Raw genomic sequence first — 15991 nt, 5'->3', positions numbered from 1 at the left:
ACACTCCCTGGTGCGAGAGGTAAACCTTCCTAAAAAAAAAACCAAACCAGAACCACCAAAGCCTGTTCTACACATCACTTTCTGCAGTCAAATAACTCTCTAGCCTACAGCAACCCTTATACTTCTGAAACATCCCCTATTACTCGCTAATAAACAAGTGCTCCAGATTCCCTCAACAATTCACTCTTGGATCACGTGCCCAGTAATCCTCCTGTGTAGAACCAGCCATCAATGCCAAAGGAAAGCTACCTTCAACTTACCTGGAACCTGTTAAATGCTGCAATTACCTGTAAGCATCCCCCCCCCCGCCCTGCACCTCTGACTGCACGGTGCTCAGTGACACATTCTGAAGACAAGGAGTGCTATTAGATGACGCACTTGAAAGCTGGGCACTTTGTACCACAGGTAAGGGCTTTGAGAAGGCGCATCTTTGCATGGCTCCTACTGACTCACTCAGAGAGAAACCCTTTCGGCTCACTCGCCACAAGAGACCACAAGTATCCGGGTTTGAGCATTAATGAAGTTCTCCAGTGGCTCAGCTTACATGCTCAGTCCACACATCACTGTAGCAAAACTGCTTAGTGTCAGCTTTTGGCTGGCAGGTAGAGTGCAGACAGACGTTTGGGAAATGCATTGTTTAGTGAATCTTACACAACTCTGTAAATACTGCAGCTTAGTCACTGAACAGGAGACGGGTTTGAGTGAATAATCGAGCTCTTTAGGGCCACAGAGACTTCTTTACATTTCTGGCTGGGGTGGGAGCTGTTTCTAGACTGTGGCAAAACTGAGTGAAACCTTAGAGTTCTCCAGCCTGGGGAACCAGGATTAAATGAAGAACAGCAAAGCACTTCTGCTAGAAACAGTCCAAAGAGGGAATTACTCCTCCTGCCAGTTCCACCACAATGTCCCAGGCTATTTTTGCCTGACACCTTCACGAGCAGGTAAGAAACCCTTACATAAGATGCAAGAGAACTTCAAAATATCCCACTCGATTCTTACATTGAATGCACCCAGAAGAAATAAAGTAGGTTGTAAACCAACTGAAAATATTAGTCGTAATATTGTAGAAGCGATTAAGGCTCGGATGCCATGGGGTTTGGGAAGAGCTATAACGATGGCCAAAGATATCAGCATAGCTGTCCATAGCAAGCCTGACAAGTGGGGCTCCAGGGTACCTAGGGTGGAAAGGAAAAAACAAGACCCATTTTAGTACTTTGTATAGCCAAACAAAACCAAAATAACAAAATAAATTCCATTTTATCTTATCTTTGGTGAAGCATCATAAAGCCTCATGTTCGACATTACTGATTTCAAAACAGTAAGCAGAACATGAGCCCAATGCCTTCAGCAGATTTTAATTACAAACTTGTTACTAAAGCATTATGTAAATTACAGGCACCAGTATTATAGGAGTCTTCATTTTAGTGTTTATTACTTAAACACCTTGAATGCTGAAAAGGAGAGGCATTTTGCTAATGCGTTCTGTAGAGGCACTGAATGGGTAGGTGAAGACAGACAACATACTCCTCCAGGTCCAGATCCACAGCAGATTCTCCTATTATGCTTTTGGTCAAAAACCTCGTACCAGTTTTTGTCATCTCTTGCTATTTCTGGATCTATTTAGACTGTCCCATGAGACTGTCTGCTTACATAACATCAAGCCTGTGTTGCTAAAAATATACTTCTCAGAGAGCCATAAAAAAATACTTAGCCAAAAATACCATTTACCCTGAGTTTATGCAGAATATAAAAGACATCTCCTTCTTAAAACTGACATTAAAAAAAAAGTTTTTCTTTAAGCAACTGGTTCCTCAACAGACAAAAAGGCAAGACCCCCCAAATTTCATAGCACTCTGCAGCCCTTCTGCAAGTACATACTCAGAGGACTGTTATGTCTTATTGGCAAGATATTCACTGAGAGCTTTTTCCTCCCCCTGCCCAAATTCAGAAGGCTTAGGAAATATTACTCTCATCTGACTACCATGAGCAGCCATTTAATTTTGTTCCAAATCACTGTAGATTAATAAAGACAGCAGAGGATAGATGGAAATTAAAACTTAATAAGCGTAAAGTTGAACAGATGTTTCCGCTGTCTGAAGGGAGTTTGGGATCCCAGAGCAATGCTGCCACTGCTACTTGAGCTGTCAAACAGCAAAAGGTGCAGAGCTCGAAACAGAGTCACCTGAATGGGAACGATAAACACCACAGAGAGGGGAGGGAGAAAAATGTGTACAGAAGCTTATTTAGGAATGACTTGGGAATTGCCGTGAGAGGCAGATCCTGAAGGATCTTGCCTGTGCCTGTACAGGTGCCTGAACATCTCAGCTATTATAAAGCCACCCATGGCACAGGAATCTATTTGCTTTCACAAGTTTCAGCAGTTCCCAGCAGGCCTACAAAAATAACTAGAGTTAATGAAGTCCTCAACTGTTGCTTGGAACACCCACCTTGGGAAGGCCTAACACCACAGGCTGCCCAGCAGCATGAGGGATGCAGTGCCACAACACAAGACCTTAGGGGGACCTGGGTCAGGTGAGAACCCCCCAGGAAAGAGGTGGGCTCAGGGCACAGGCTCGTCTCTCCTTCCCGAGGATGAAGAGAGACTAGGAGCAGAGTCTTTGCCCTTAGCAAACAAATATCACCAAGCCAGCAGTCACTCAACATCAACTGTCTGCACCCAACCCAATGTCCAAGGCTTGCTGTGGGCACGTGGAGTCCATTACAGGGCTGTGGGCAGGAGGAACATGTAACCGGTAGGAAGCTCTCCCTCTCTCTGGAATTCTCACCATTCCAGTACCAAATTCCAGGCACCCAGTTTCATTCCTGCTCCTCTAGTCAGAAGTTTTACAGCTTCTGCTACAGTCAGATGCTAATCAGATGCTCAGTTCACCATGTCTGAGCAATTCAAGACACTGACAACTTCCCCCAAACGGTCTGTTTTCAAGAGTCTCTTTTCTTCCTAAAGCTAAATATAAAATACACATGTATGTGTTTATTTTTCTTTTTTGATTGTAACTAGTAGAGGAAGAGATTTTATCAAAAAGTTACCTGATAAGGTATTTTAAGTATGTAGGGTAGGGCATCTTCAAAATGCCAAATGATCCCTCCAGTCTTGCAACTTGCAATCTCAACACACACATTTCATTACCAGCTTTCCTAGCAGCCATAAATACAGACCTTTACATTTTAACTTGTGATCTTTGAAACTAGAGATGGAAAATTCAGTTGCTCTTCGTACTTGTAAAAACCTTTCAACAAACTGCCGGCCAGAACGGGATCTGGGTAGCCCCACAGCCTGCTGCCAGGGTGTGACGCAGAGGTACCACAGCCCGACGTTGCAGAAGGTAACTATACTCTTCGTCCTCTCAGGAACACTGGAATTTGGTCTAAAATATCCCGTACCTTCTCACAGGCTTTATCAGGACAGAGAACCCCTAAACGCAATTTTCCATGCCCACTGCCTTAACCCCTCTGAGACCATAAGGTGCTATCAACCACTACTTGGACAAAACTCTGGCTCTCCTCAGTCTAAATTAACTGGTGAGATGCAAAAAGGGTGAAGTCGCTTTTATGCCACACACGCAGAGCTCAGCTGATAACTGCCTTACGTTCAAGTTACTGCTATTGTTGAGCTGCACAGTCTCTGGGTTCTGTAGCTAGCCATGAACAGGAGAAAGAGGCAGAGAAAAGTCTGATCAGAAAAGATAAGCATCTAATTGGCCCTGTTGCATTATGAATCTCAAAGAAAGGGAAGAGAAGGCTTGAACATGAATCACTCTCTCCAGGAGGTTTTACTGCTGGGGTCCTCATTTACTCCAGTTGACAGGGAAATGGCAGAAGCTCCTACCCAGGCTTTGCCTCTATACCAGCTTTGCAAGTGATAAACATGATAGAGGCATTCACAAGAATATTCCTCTAGATTTGCAGATTCTTGCTGACGTGGCTCCACCCTCTGACCTGCCCTGGGGTACATCTCTTGGGAGAGGTTGGATCTAAGGAAGAGCAGCGGAAACTCATCAGGACTCTACCAGGAGTATTTACTGAATTGGCTCTAAGAATCATCGCTGTCACACAAACCTGCTGTTTGAATCAAAAGCGACTTCCATGAGACCTATTACAGCAGGATTGTGCAATCCCCCATGAACCGTACGCATTAACCCATGCTTTGTGTTAGAAAATGATAGCAAGCCCAGGCGCTACTCGCCGATGGCAAGGAACCTCGGAGTGGCCGGTTGCTCTGAGCCCGGGGACACAGCTGGCACACTCCTCCTCCCTCCCTTGGACAATCCCTGCTCTAAGTGCCTGTAGGGTAAGACTCATAGAAGAGACAGTAACAGAGGCCAAACAGGCTCTTTTTCTGCATCCCCTATTGATTTCTGATAGCATGAGGCAGGTCACTCTGCTCCCATACACCTCCCCTGCCAACACAGGGTAATCTCACTCAGAGACCGCCTGAAGTGCTATGTTACCCCGAAAGTTTTATGGAAAATGGCATTAATGAAACACAAGCTCAAAGAAAACAACAAATTAACATTTCTCACATTTGTAGTTCAATACTTAATTACAGAACTTTAAAACAAAGTAGAACAGTCAAGTAATTAAGGTGGATGTCTGTCTTCGATAATTTTTTTCCCCTTAGGAAAAAGCACAGCTCTACATTTTCCTTACAAATGCCTCAAGAAAAAGTTATAGCAGCATGATTTAAATCAAGGCAATTAAAAAAACCCCAAACTAATTTCTGTTCTACTATCCCCACTGAAGTAAAGAGGGATGCTGAGACTCAAGTGGGGGACAGAATTTGGCTCATTATACCTTATTTGTTCACATATTTTTGTATGTTAATTATTGGTACCTCCTCGAATTCCTTTGAATGGATAGAAAAATGCCACAAGCAAGTTCATAAGGACAGCCAGGTTAAAGGAAATACTGCTCCAGAAGGACATGTTGCGAGCACACCAGTATAGGAAAGGTTGAGCTGCAAAAGAAAAAAAATAATTCTTTTTAATGGAGCATTTAAAAAAAAAAAAAAAAAAGAGTTTTATATAAAAAAATCTTTACTAAAACTCAGTTTATTTTCAGTTTGCCCAAAAGCACAACATTAACAGCAGTAATATTCCGGGGTTATTCTGAAGTTTATTTGATTACTTTTTATCTTTGAGGTACTTGCAGTTTCCTAGATAGTGCTTCAAGGCAAAGGACTCATGTTAAAATGGAAAGTATTTTCAAACATGAACTTATTTAGCAGCAGCATGAGAACGAGTTCAGAAATGCCAGAGGTCAAGGACTTCAGGTTTCCCCTAATAATATACTTAGTACCCAGTGTCACACAAAGAACAATTAGGAGGAAAAAAATTCTACATGTTATCCATGGTGAGATTCAGCCCTATCCCTCCTAGCTATGCTGCTGCCAGCAGCTCACCTACACAAGATGCTGCCCACTTTCAAATGTTTTCTGCTGTAGCAAGCTAGAAAAAAAAAAATGCAGCAAAGACAGTGCAAGGTGGTCAATTAGGACACAAAATGCAGCATGGCGACAAAGCAGTAAAGCTAAAATGTTTGGGACTAGCTGCCAAGACAACTTTGCTTCAAGCTGATAATAGACCCATAGAGCCCCAGAGTAACCACTGAGCCGAAGCTCGGCTGGCTTCCCTCTGCCCCGTGGGCAAAGGACACAAGCACATCTGCTCACAGCTAAGCGCACAGTTAAACAGCTGCACATTTTTAAATTATTAACGGTACATATAAACACTTTGCAGAAAGACTCCTAATTTTAATAATCTCTGTAGCTAGAATCAAGAGGCACAGAAAGCAAAAAAGCTTCATTTTCCGAAGTAGTCGCAGACCAGAAGACAACAAGGACAGCTAAGAAGCTGCCTTACGGTAATCCCCTCCGCATCAAGGCAAAATCCCCAATTTTAGCTCCTGCAGGCTTATTGTACAGCAAACTGTGTACTCCTGAAATCTAGGGTGGCAAAAAAAAAAAAAGTCCATTAAAAATGCTCTCAAAGAAGGGAAAGAACTAATGTCTTCCCTGTTGGAAGGAGGTAACATGTACAGATATCAGAGAGAAAGGAAAAGAATCTCACAGTGAAATTTAGGGAAAAGATGAAAATGCAAACTCTGGGGCTGAAGAGTAAACTAATGAATGCAGCAATTCTGAGCCTCACAGTAGCCACCACCTCTCTTCAGCAAATCACCTCTTCTAGCATCCTAAGCAAAAAAAAATGGGTTAAAAGACTTATACAATGCCTCATTATACTGAGTTGAAATGCACATAAAAAGAAAATGTATTGAACAGCTGAATGCAAAAGGAAAGGACTACAAAAAGGTACCCCGACACTGTGAGAATACAAGCTTCACTGCACCTAATTAGCCAGGCACATGTTAAGCCTCACTGAAATGCACTGTAGCAATGTTTCAAATACACCATACACTCGTTTCTGTATTATTTTTGTTCTCAACTTCATTCTAACTGGAAGAATTTGGAAGCAAGCTGAATACATTTGTATGAAATTGTTATACAAAAGGTCATTATGAAGTTCCAGGTTTTACTTTAAACCTTCCTTTGGGGATGGGCACAGACTGTCTGCCCTGCGTAGCACTTCTGCTTGGTTTTGGCAGGCTCATTTGAATTCTTAATTAAGACCTTGGGAGACTTATGGTGCTCAGATTATTGGCCAGCACCAAGAGCTTAAGGGGGAAGTACACAGGTCTTTATGAAGACTTTTAAAAAAAAAAAGTCTCTCAGTTTTGAACAAACTGTAAGTGGTATCACATGAGCACAACACAGGGCACTGCCAGCCGGTCACGCCTCAAACCCACAATTTTTGTGGTTTTATCTGTATTTAAGATGTGAGAAACAATTGGATAAACGTAGAATATCATTTAGAGGCTAAACAAGAACAGAATATTAGAAGACAGACTAAATGTTTCTTTTCTTACAAGACAAAAACAATTTTCTCCACTTCTGCAGGTGGATCTCGATTAATTTGTGGTCACCTGTTAATTATGGATGTCCTCACAGCTTGCCTGGACACAGCCTCAGAGGCAATTAAACTCACTCAAACAACAAAATCTAACGGAGTCTACAGATGCTGTCAAAGACGAAGTTGCCCATTTGTTTAGGATGTTATATACTCTCATATTTCTCATAGAGGTCTTAGAAGTCATTTTAGGAAGCAGCTTCCTGGGGATTTTGATGCTGTCAGAAGTACTAATCCACTGTTCAGTGGAAATAGCTCCACTCTATTTAGTATTCATACACATGAAAAATAATTCAGTAGAGCTGACCACATTTCAAGCGGTCTTATCTGTGACTTTGACGAATATAAGTAATATGATTACAATTGCTTTTCTTTGTTAAAAGATCTATTAACATATATACACATATACACCCCAACAATGAGAAGCAAATACTGAGCTTCCATTACCGAATATATAACACCATCAGCTCTAGTGTGAACTGTGCACATGCATCCTTAGAAACAAACTGGAAAGAGTCCAGGCTCTTCCTGGAGGTGCACAGTGAAAGGGTGAAATGCAATTGTCAGAAGCTGCAACAAGTGAAATAATTTTATGAAAAAATGATTTTCACAAGGTGGAAGGTCAAGAGGTCCGTTCCCACCTCATTTTTTTCCTATGACAGGCAATGCTGACAGAGTCCCAGCAAGGCCTCTGTCAGGAAGAAAGCTGTTGCTAACCATGCTGCTGTGGGGTGCCTGGCCAGCAGGCAGCTTTCGGTGACTCACAGCAGGTTACAGCACAAGCCCACCCTTGCATTTCACTCTAGGAGGTGGTTCTGGACCAGTCTGTGCCTTTGCACTAACTGGAGTTTAGCTGGTTCAAGCACGGGGAACAACAGGGGTATCAGATGGCAGATGTTGACTTGAGCAGGAAATAACTGCTTTATCTCTCACATTGCACAGGGTCATGTTGGTAAACTCTAACCACTCATCACTGCCCACTGAAGCTGCGCCTTGTGTGCAATGTTTCTCCTTGAGCAAAACAAGAAATCAATTTAAAAAGAATAAATCTAAGCAAATGAGTTAGAAAGTTTACTGGGGGAAGTGGTGGCACTGTATGAATTAAAATATAATTTAAAAGTTTTCCTAGCTGCCAGTGGGAACCTCAGAGGGAAAAGCAGTGCTTCAAAATGCTTGCTTTCAGATGCTTTAGCATCACAGGGCTGGAAAGGACTTAATCAGCTTGTCTGCCAGTCTATTCCCTGTCCAAAAAAAGGTTAAATTCTACTTTTACTATTACTGGAAAGCGCATGCTTAACCCCTGTTCTTAAATACCTCCATTGCTGGAGATACCATCAATCCACGCTACGTTATCCAGCTTTACTGCTCCTTGCCATTCAAGGAGAACTGCTTTGTGTATCCAGCGCAGGGAAGGAGAACAGACCGCTGCTTTCTTCAGCTGTCCCCTCTCCATTTCTCCCTGCCACCAAATGCCTTCTCATTTAAGCTAAACCTCCACAAAGTTGCTCCTTCCTGTTGGATCTTAAAAAAGACGACCTGTGATCTTTCTTACCGCTCTCCCCTGGATCCCCTCCAGTTGGTCCATATTGCTCTTGCATTAAGCTTGACTTCATTACAGCATGTTGCCACCGTGCAGAGGAGAAGACTCTTTCAAACAATTATCAAGGTTGTTGCCACACTGGGGAACCATCTGCTACCAAGTCAATATTTCAGACTCTGAAAACCTGACCTCAGTGCTCTGCTGGTAACGCTCCACACAACCATACTGGCAAAGGCAACCTACCTCGCAATTTCTTTTGCCAGTTCATCTCATTAAAGAGGTCTTCTGATTTCATGAAGAAGTCATTGATCTTGCTGCCTTGTTCATCCCTCTCCGTGGTGTAATATATCCGCAGCTTGGACTCCTTCGTGAGGAATTCACAGATACTGGGCACAGGGAAGACGATTTGCTCCATGGTACGGTCCGACCTGACAATCTGAATAGCAGCCTCATTAGAGTTCTTCCTAGTTTTGAAGTGCTTTTATTTCTTGGTCTGTCTCCCTTCCTTTCAAACCAACTACATGTAGAAACTTGGACACATTTCCATAGAACAGCAGCTTGATAGAGACTTCATTTAATTTACCTTTCAAAGCAGGCCTACATTTAGCTCCAAGACTGATAATTTCTATGCTGTGGTCTTTATCCTGGCAATACTGTTCTTAGCTGGGATTTCCAAGAGGCCCGGTGAATCCTGCATCAAAGCTGTGCTGAATTTCAGAGCAATCTGGTCACCCAATTCAAGAATCTCAGCAAATTTTAGCCACAGATTGCAAAGGCAAGTATGAGGAATAATAGTTATATTTATACTGCTTATTAGAGAGTTTTGTGAACTCTTTGTATTTGGGCGTGTTTTACTTTTAAAAAGCCTCTTAGATTGTGCATCAGGCCAAATTGTCATTTTAATACAGAAAGAATGGCAAAAGCTATCACTAACTTTATGGATTCAGCAATAGTACCGGCCAAAATGTAACAGAAGCGAAGTTACACTTCCTCCTGCCAACAGAGCTCTGCTCAGCTCCATCTTAAAGCCCACACATGACAGCTCAAAAATAGCTCCCCCCCAGTGGCTGTCAAAAAATAAAATAAAAAAATAAGTACACATATATTCTCATGTCAAAGATGACAGTCCACACACAGGTAGTCAGTTCAATCAAAATATCACAGATAATGTAACCGGTGTTTAACTCCACCGTTTCTCTTCCAAGCGGCTCTTTCTGCAGCAGATCACCCCCCCAACCCCTCCCGGCAGCCACCGGTTTCCCTGTACCTCAATCTGTGCCGTGTGCTTGGCGTAAAACTCCAGAGCCTCGTCTCCCTCTATCTGACCTCCCGGCTTCAGCATGTTCTGCAGCTCTTTGTTATGACGAGCCAACTAAAATAAAGGAATGCAAAGGGAGTGGGAGACACCAGATGTCTCTCTATGATATTAAATTTCTGATTTTTGGCATAAAAAAAGAAATAGTATGCAGTCAGCTGCTAAGAAAGGGCAAAGTTGACAGAAGGCTTGTTCTATTCCAACCAGACACCCTGCAGCTCTATTTTGGGAGCAAGTCAGAATGATTCAAATATGTATTTTTTTTTAATATCCGTGTTGTACTCCTCTTTTACCCATCCTCTCCCACCCCTTGCCTGACTTGGGAAACTTTTTGAACATTCACATTCAGTCTCTCCTACACCCACCCTAATTCAAAGGTGTGCTAATCACACAAGTATCCAGGCAGGGTCGGAAGAGAAAATCTGCAACATTTGAAAAGCAGATGCACAGAGCACTGCTCCAAAAATGCTTCTGGATGCTCTAAATTCATCTTACAGCAGAGTGATGGTCTTTCTCCTCAGATCCTAAAGGAACAAAAAGTCTCTAACAGAATGATGTATGTAGCATCAATATATTAAGTAGATCTCAATATATTTTTTTCCCCTTAAGTCTTTTACCTTTCAAACACCACACTATCAATACAACAAACCTGACTGGCTCCAGCATAAAGAGAATGTAGCAAGAACCATAGAAACAGTGAGATTTCTGCTTACAGTTTAATTGATCCAAGCAGAATTTCTTTGGGGGTATAAAGTAACCTTTGATACAGCTGAAAAATAATACATTGCTCCCCAGTACTGCCAAAAGCTTGCATCACGTGTCTTCAGAAACTTGGTCAAGAGCCTGCCTACTTCCCATTATTAAAAAAATCTCCAAGATTTTTTTTATATTAAGGAATCAGAACAGAAAATTCTATGAGGACTGGAATTTTCTCGGATAAAAAGAGAAGGTACAGAGAGTTTTTCTCAAGAGGTGAGCCATTAAAACAATTTCAGGGTAAAGCACATCTCTTGCTATTCACAGTTTGTGACACTTGGTGCTACAAAAGCTGTAGGTGGAATTCTACCTGATGAGCTAATATATAAATGTTGTGTCCCACGTTCCTTGGAGATGCCGCAAGATCTTCCCCGTTCTCTCCATCCTCAAAATCTACTTCTCCCTGCAGATAAGCCTTCTTGATCACTTCCACCTAGAAAGACAGACACAGGCCAATGAAGAGACAGCCCAGGCTGAGGGCTGCAGTCTGTTGCAGCCAGTATATACTGGGCACTCAGAGGTGAAAGGGAGCTGAGCGTGTACATGCAGGAGGAAGGTCAGTGGGCTTCTCAACATCCAGGATGAGACAGGAGACCTGAACTCAGCACCTTCAGTCCAGCTCACTGACACAAGAAACAAAACCTCACATTCCCCTCCAGGTAATATATTCCGGGCCACCCTTGCTGCACTCTGTAGCCTGTTCTGACTGCCAGCCCCTGCTGCAGCTACGTGCACCAAGACAAGCCGACAGTGTTTCAGTTGTACTTTGAATCTCCTGTTTGTGTTTTTACCAATTAATACGTTAACCAGCCCAAAAGCCTGCTACAGTCTACTGAACAGCTTTTAGGTCACAATAAAATTTTGTTTCTCTCGATCTCTTTTGCAGAGGGCTTCTACATGTGGATTCCAAAGTGTCAGATGATGCTCCTTCCCTGCCTTATGCAGGATGCTGAGTGCCTCCTCTGTAGCATCCCCAATCGCTTGTGCTGCCTGGGGAGTAGGCAGACCCATGCCCTGTGGATACTGAACTTGTTCAACCAAGTCCTTGAGGGGTCTTCCAGTTGCACAGACCTCTGGCAGCACGGTGGGGCAGACACGGCCACCTGGTCTCCCCCCACCTGGCTTGAAGGGAGTTGGGAGTTTTGGAGTGACCCAGGGACTCACCAGCTCTTTGGGCCTCATGTTGTAGAGGATCCTCTCCGCATTCTCACTGTCATGCCTGCTCTCCATGATCGCCAAGAGCAGTTTTGAAGCATTATTCTGCAGGGAGGGAAGAACAGCACCAATCACTGCCCCACTGAAAACGAGGGCACCCAGCTGGAGCGGTCCCATCCCCACTGCCCGGAAGGGCTCGAGAGATCCACTTTCTACAGGTACAAGCCTCCCAGCCAGCCTACTGCAGGGCTCCTACAGCCTCACCCTGCTGAGCACCCCCTCTCCTCAAATTATTCAGAAATACTATTTATACATCAATAGATTTTTTTATCAGTTTATTTCCCAAACCCTACTTACTGGGGGCCATCAAATTAACCCAAGTGAAGGTTCAGATTTCTGAAACGCTGAGGTTTCAAACTTGTATTATTTTGTTTTGTTTTAAAGATACTGCAGCATTACTACAAGCTTTCAACTCCAAGATGGTGCAGCTCAGCTTTACTCAAGATACTGTTGATTAAATCAAAGGACAGCCAAGGCTGAAGACACAGATGTGCTTCGCTGCTTTTAACTGAAAATTATTCTGTGACCTGCTCATGCCAAAAAATAAGTGGGAGGAAATGGGAAACTACCACAAGGCACCAGACTACTTTAATACGAACAATTAAGATTAAAATCCATCATGACTGACAATAAAAACCAATAAAAGTATTTAATTTTGAAGCATAATGCTAATTGTGTCTAAAAGCATTTTTTATTTAGAATAATAAAAAACCCACATTACCCATAATAATGGTGTGAGTCGGCAACGGAAAGCAACTAGACATTGCACTATAAGACAAGACCGTAAGTCAGAAAGGAAACATTTCTAAAACATATGCTGAAGCAGGAGTGCTCCGTGACTACTGCTGCTAGAAGACAAACTCCTAGGGTATTTTCAAACCAGCACCAGGGCTAATTATTCCAGCATTAATATAAACAGTCCTAAAAAATTCTTGATGATTAAACATCAACTGATTAAACAACTGCAATGAAGTATTAGGAAACTAGCCATAGCACAAGAAATTTTACTTCCACTGTACATGTAAAAGCTCACCAACAACAGAGAAGTTTTCATTGGCTTTAAATTTTTAAAGGAATTAAGGAAATTATTTTAAAATTCCTCAGCGTATCTTGACTGCCTGCATCCCCTCATCTGAAAACTGGTGGCTCCATGTCACTTAAAAGATGAAATAACTGTCACAGACATTTAAAAGATTAAATACCTGTGACAAACAATATTTGGGCACTGCATTCAGCTCACTGATGCATATAATTTTTTGGCATTTATGAATATTGGGATATAATAAACACCCACATAATTCCAACAATAAAATTATGTTTCATCTTACTGTTAACATGGATCACACAAAATATTCACTTGCCTTTAGTTCCAACACAAGGTCCATCCTCTTCTTTCCCAAAGGGTTGATGTCATTGAGAATTAATGCTGTGATGATGTCAATACCGTTGGACTCGTGAGTAGCAATGCAGTTCTGTCCAAAGAAAATTCATCAAACTTCACCAATTGTCTACACTAAAAATGGAGCCTAGGCTGGTGACCCAGCCAGAACAGAAGAGTCACCTCTTTCATCACCCTGTAAGCTGTTTGAGATGGATAACTGAACAGAAAACTCCAGTCAGTGGAATAACAAAAGATTAAGGCATTTTTTTTCAAGCTTTTCCTATCATCAGCCATGGTATGTCCTACTGAAACCACCCAGCCTCAGGAAGCAGAAAGCAACACAGTTGATAAACGAAGCGTTTACATGCCAAAGCATCCAGGCTGAACACATAGCTAAGGAAGAACACTGTTTTACTAAGATTAGGGAGAGTTTTCTTTATTTTAGATGTGCCAATCAACACCTACTTCAGTCCCGTCTAACCAAAGATTGTGAATTTCCATAACCTCCTTGCTTACCCTTTAACCCTGCCTTTAAAATGGTCTGTAACTAAAATGTACAGACAGTAGCTTGTTGGCTTCAACATCCAGAGCCCTGCTCTGTCATCAAGCTCCATTGTGAAGAACTGTACCTATATCTAAAGGTTGTTATTCCATCCGATCTGAATAACAGAGAGAAACTGTCATTATGAACTGACATGTACAGCCTCATGTGTTCGATGTTCAGGTGAAATCATATCTATGCAAGAGGTCACCCCCACTATGTTTAGCTTGGCTGTAAACTACATCTGAGTGCACAAAGAAAAGGCACTTCAAAGGACAGCTATTCTTGAGAGTTTTTTAAAAAAATCATATTCCAGTCTTTCTGTACCATACTATGGTTCAAATAGCAGGCACACAGAGGAGATAAGCAGCTATCCATGTTTGTAAGAACAGAGGTTTGCGTGTTAGAAAGCTGAGAGCCACCCCAGAACAAAAGACTTCACAGGTCATGCCAGCCCCATGGGAAAAGTCGTCTCTACACACACTGAGCACGTGTTATTTGTTGAGTCAATGCCACAGAGCAGCTAGAGCTTGGAAAATTATTTTGGGGTAGCTATCTCTTTAGTATGGTCTACTCTAGACTTTCACAGACTTCATTTGACTCACTGAAACAGTTGTACCAAGAGTCACATCTAGACCAAAGGCAGAAGAAATGGGCCCAACTAACTGGTGACGCTGCTCTAACACATAACTGTACAACCTGCGGGAAGGTGAAGTGGAAGAGCATGAGCTGAGCAGTACATCTGCCCCTTCCCACTGGAGCAAACTGTAATTCTTGAGCACGTAAAAACTCCTGCTTATGCAAAGTATCTTCTCATATTCCCTGTTGATGATTCAACCTTCGAGGCACAGAGCAGACCAAGTCCATCTGTGGGTCAGTAACTGCATCACCCAACAGGATTATTGTCATTATTCATTGTAACCCTGTATCACGGTTACTTAAACCGCCATTCTTGCTTTAAAACAGTTACTCCTGCTCAGAACAGAACATACTGCTGACAGCGAGTATGATCTGGGGGGAGCTGGCAGAGGCTGCCTCTCCCTCAGCAGACACCTGGGGGTCCCCACCAGCACCTAACCTGTGCTCACTGGGAACCACTGCCAATTTCCCATGCAAGTGCACAGGCAGTCAGCAGCGACACACGCCTGGTTCTACACACAACACAGTGTTTGAAAATAACCTCAACATGGTTATCACCTTCATTAATGAAGACACAGAGCTCAACCTTCTCCCGTCAGGCTGGGGGAGCCACACTTCTGACCTCATTTATGACAGGAAGGGCTTGGTTTTAGCATCATTTTTACAACAAAGTATTTTGAGTGCAAAAATTCCCCACTCTGTCTGTCAAGTCTTAATAAAACAACTTAAATCATAGCAAAGCAGAAAAATCTCTACTGCTTTGAGTGGTTCAACTCCTCAGAAGAGGCTCTAAGAAACAGAAGTTGATTATTATGAGTTCATACAGAAAAAAACCACCCCAAAACCAGACCCCTTTGTAGGGCAAGTAAAGTGAGCAGCGTTGTAAGAAGACAACACGAGCCTAGCAGACAAAGCCAAGCCCAGCAGAGTGCACGCTGCAGGTGGAGGGAGAAAGGTGATGCTTTCTACAGCTATGTATGGATGTATTACCTGGTTCTCGTGGCAAGGCCCCTGACAGTACTCAGTCAAGCTTTCCAGCGTCTGATTGATCAGTGCTACGTTTTTCTCATTTATATACAGACCAAGAAGTCCAAGCCCACCAGTTGTGCTTCCACAGATACAGTCCAGAAACTGCAGCGTCTCACACACCAGGTTGTAGTTAGTCTTGTTGTTCTGGCAGCGTAGGAAATTCTGCAGGGAGTGTCAAAAGTGGGACGGGAGGGAAAAAAAAAGCATACAAACTGATGTTTTAACCATAACATTTTATTAAGTTCATCAAGCCACAATTGCACTGCATAATATATATTGCTCTAATTTCACTGGAGCCTGTACAAGCAATTCAAGCCTCTTCCAGGGCTAGCTTGCAACACACTGCTCTCTTGAGCAGCTTGTTGGCTTCAAATTTTATAGAAGACAAGCAGCAATAAAGAGAGCACATCCATTAGAGCACTGAAACTCAACACGGAATAGGCCATTCAGTGTGGATCCAAAAGCCCTTCTGAGCCTGGAAGCTTTCCTTCCAGCCTACCTGCTACATTTCACTGCTAACCATCCCTCCAGGCTCTCTCCTCCCAAGACAGAAGCAGGAATTCCCTGGCTCTGCCTTCACAGCAGCACTGCC

At 42.8% G+C, this 15991-nt stretch overlaps 1 protein-coding gene across 1 annotated transcript in view; it reads right to left on the bottom strand.

The window, feature by feature from the left end:
* The window catches only part of ITPR1 (inositol 1,4,5-trisphosphate receptor type 1), a 170770-nt gene that overhangs the window by 25585 nt on the left and 129194 nt on the right, over nt 1–15991 (bottom strand). Inside the window, exons 46-54 of the mRNA XM_074914301.1 lie at nt 15361–15561; nt 13171–13281; nt 11759–11854; nt 10905–11027; nt 9791–9895; nt 8767–8959; nt 4853–4975; nt 1968–1973; nt 1000–1175 (exon numbers count right to left, since the gene is read on the bottom strand). Coding sequence (XP_074770402.1) covers nt 1000–1175; nt 1968–1973; nt 4853–4975; nt 8767–8959; nt 9791–9895; nt 10905–11027; nt 11759–11854; nt 13171–13281; nt 15361–15561 — 1134 coding nt within the window. The remainder of the gene's footprint in view (nt 1–999; nt 1176–1967; nt 1974–4852; nt 4976–8766; nt 8960–9790; nt 9896–10904; nt 11028–11758; nt 11855–13170; nt 13282–15360; nt 15562–15991) is intronic.

This window comes from Athene noctua, chromosome 10, assembly GCF_965140245.1.
Source record: "Athene noctua chromosome 10, bAthNoc1.hap1.1, whole genome shotgun sequence".
NCBI classification, from domain to species: domain Eukaryota; kingdom Metazoa; phylum Chordata; class Aves; order Strigiformes; family Strigidae; genus Athene; species Athene noctua.
This window is presented reverse-complemented; position numbering and strand designations above follow the sequence as displayed.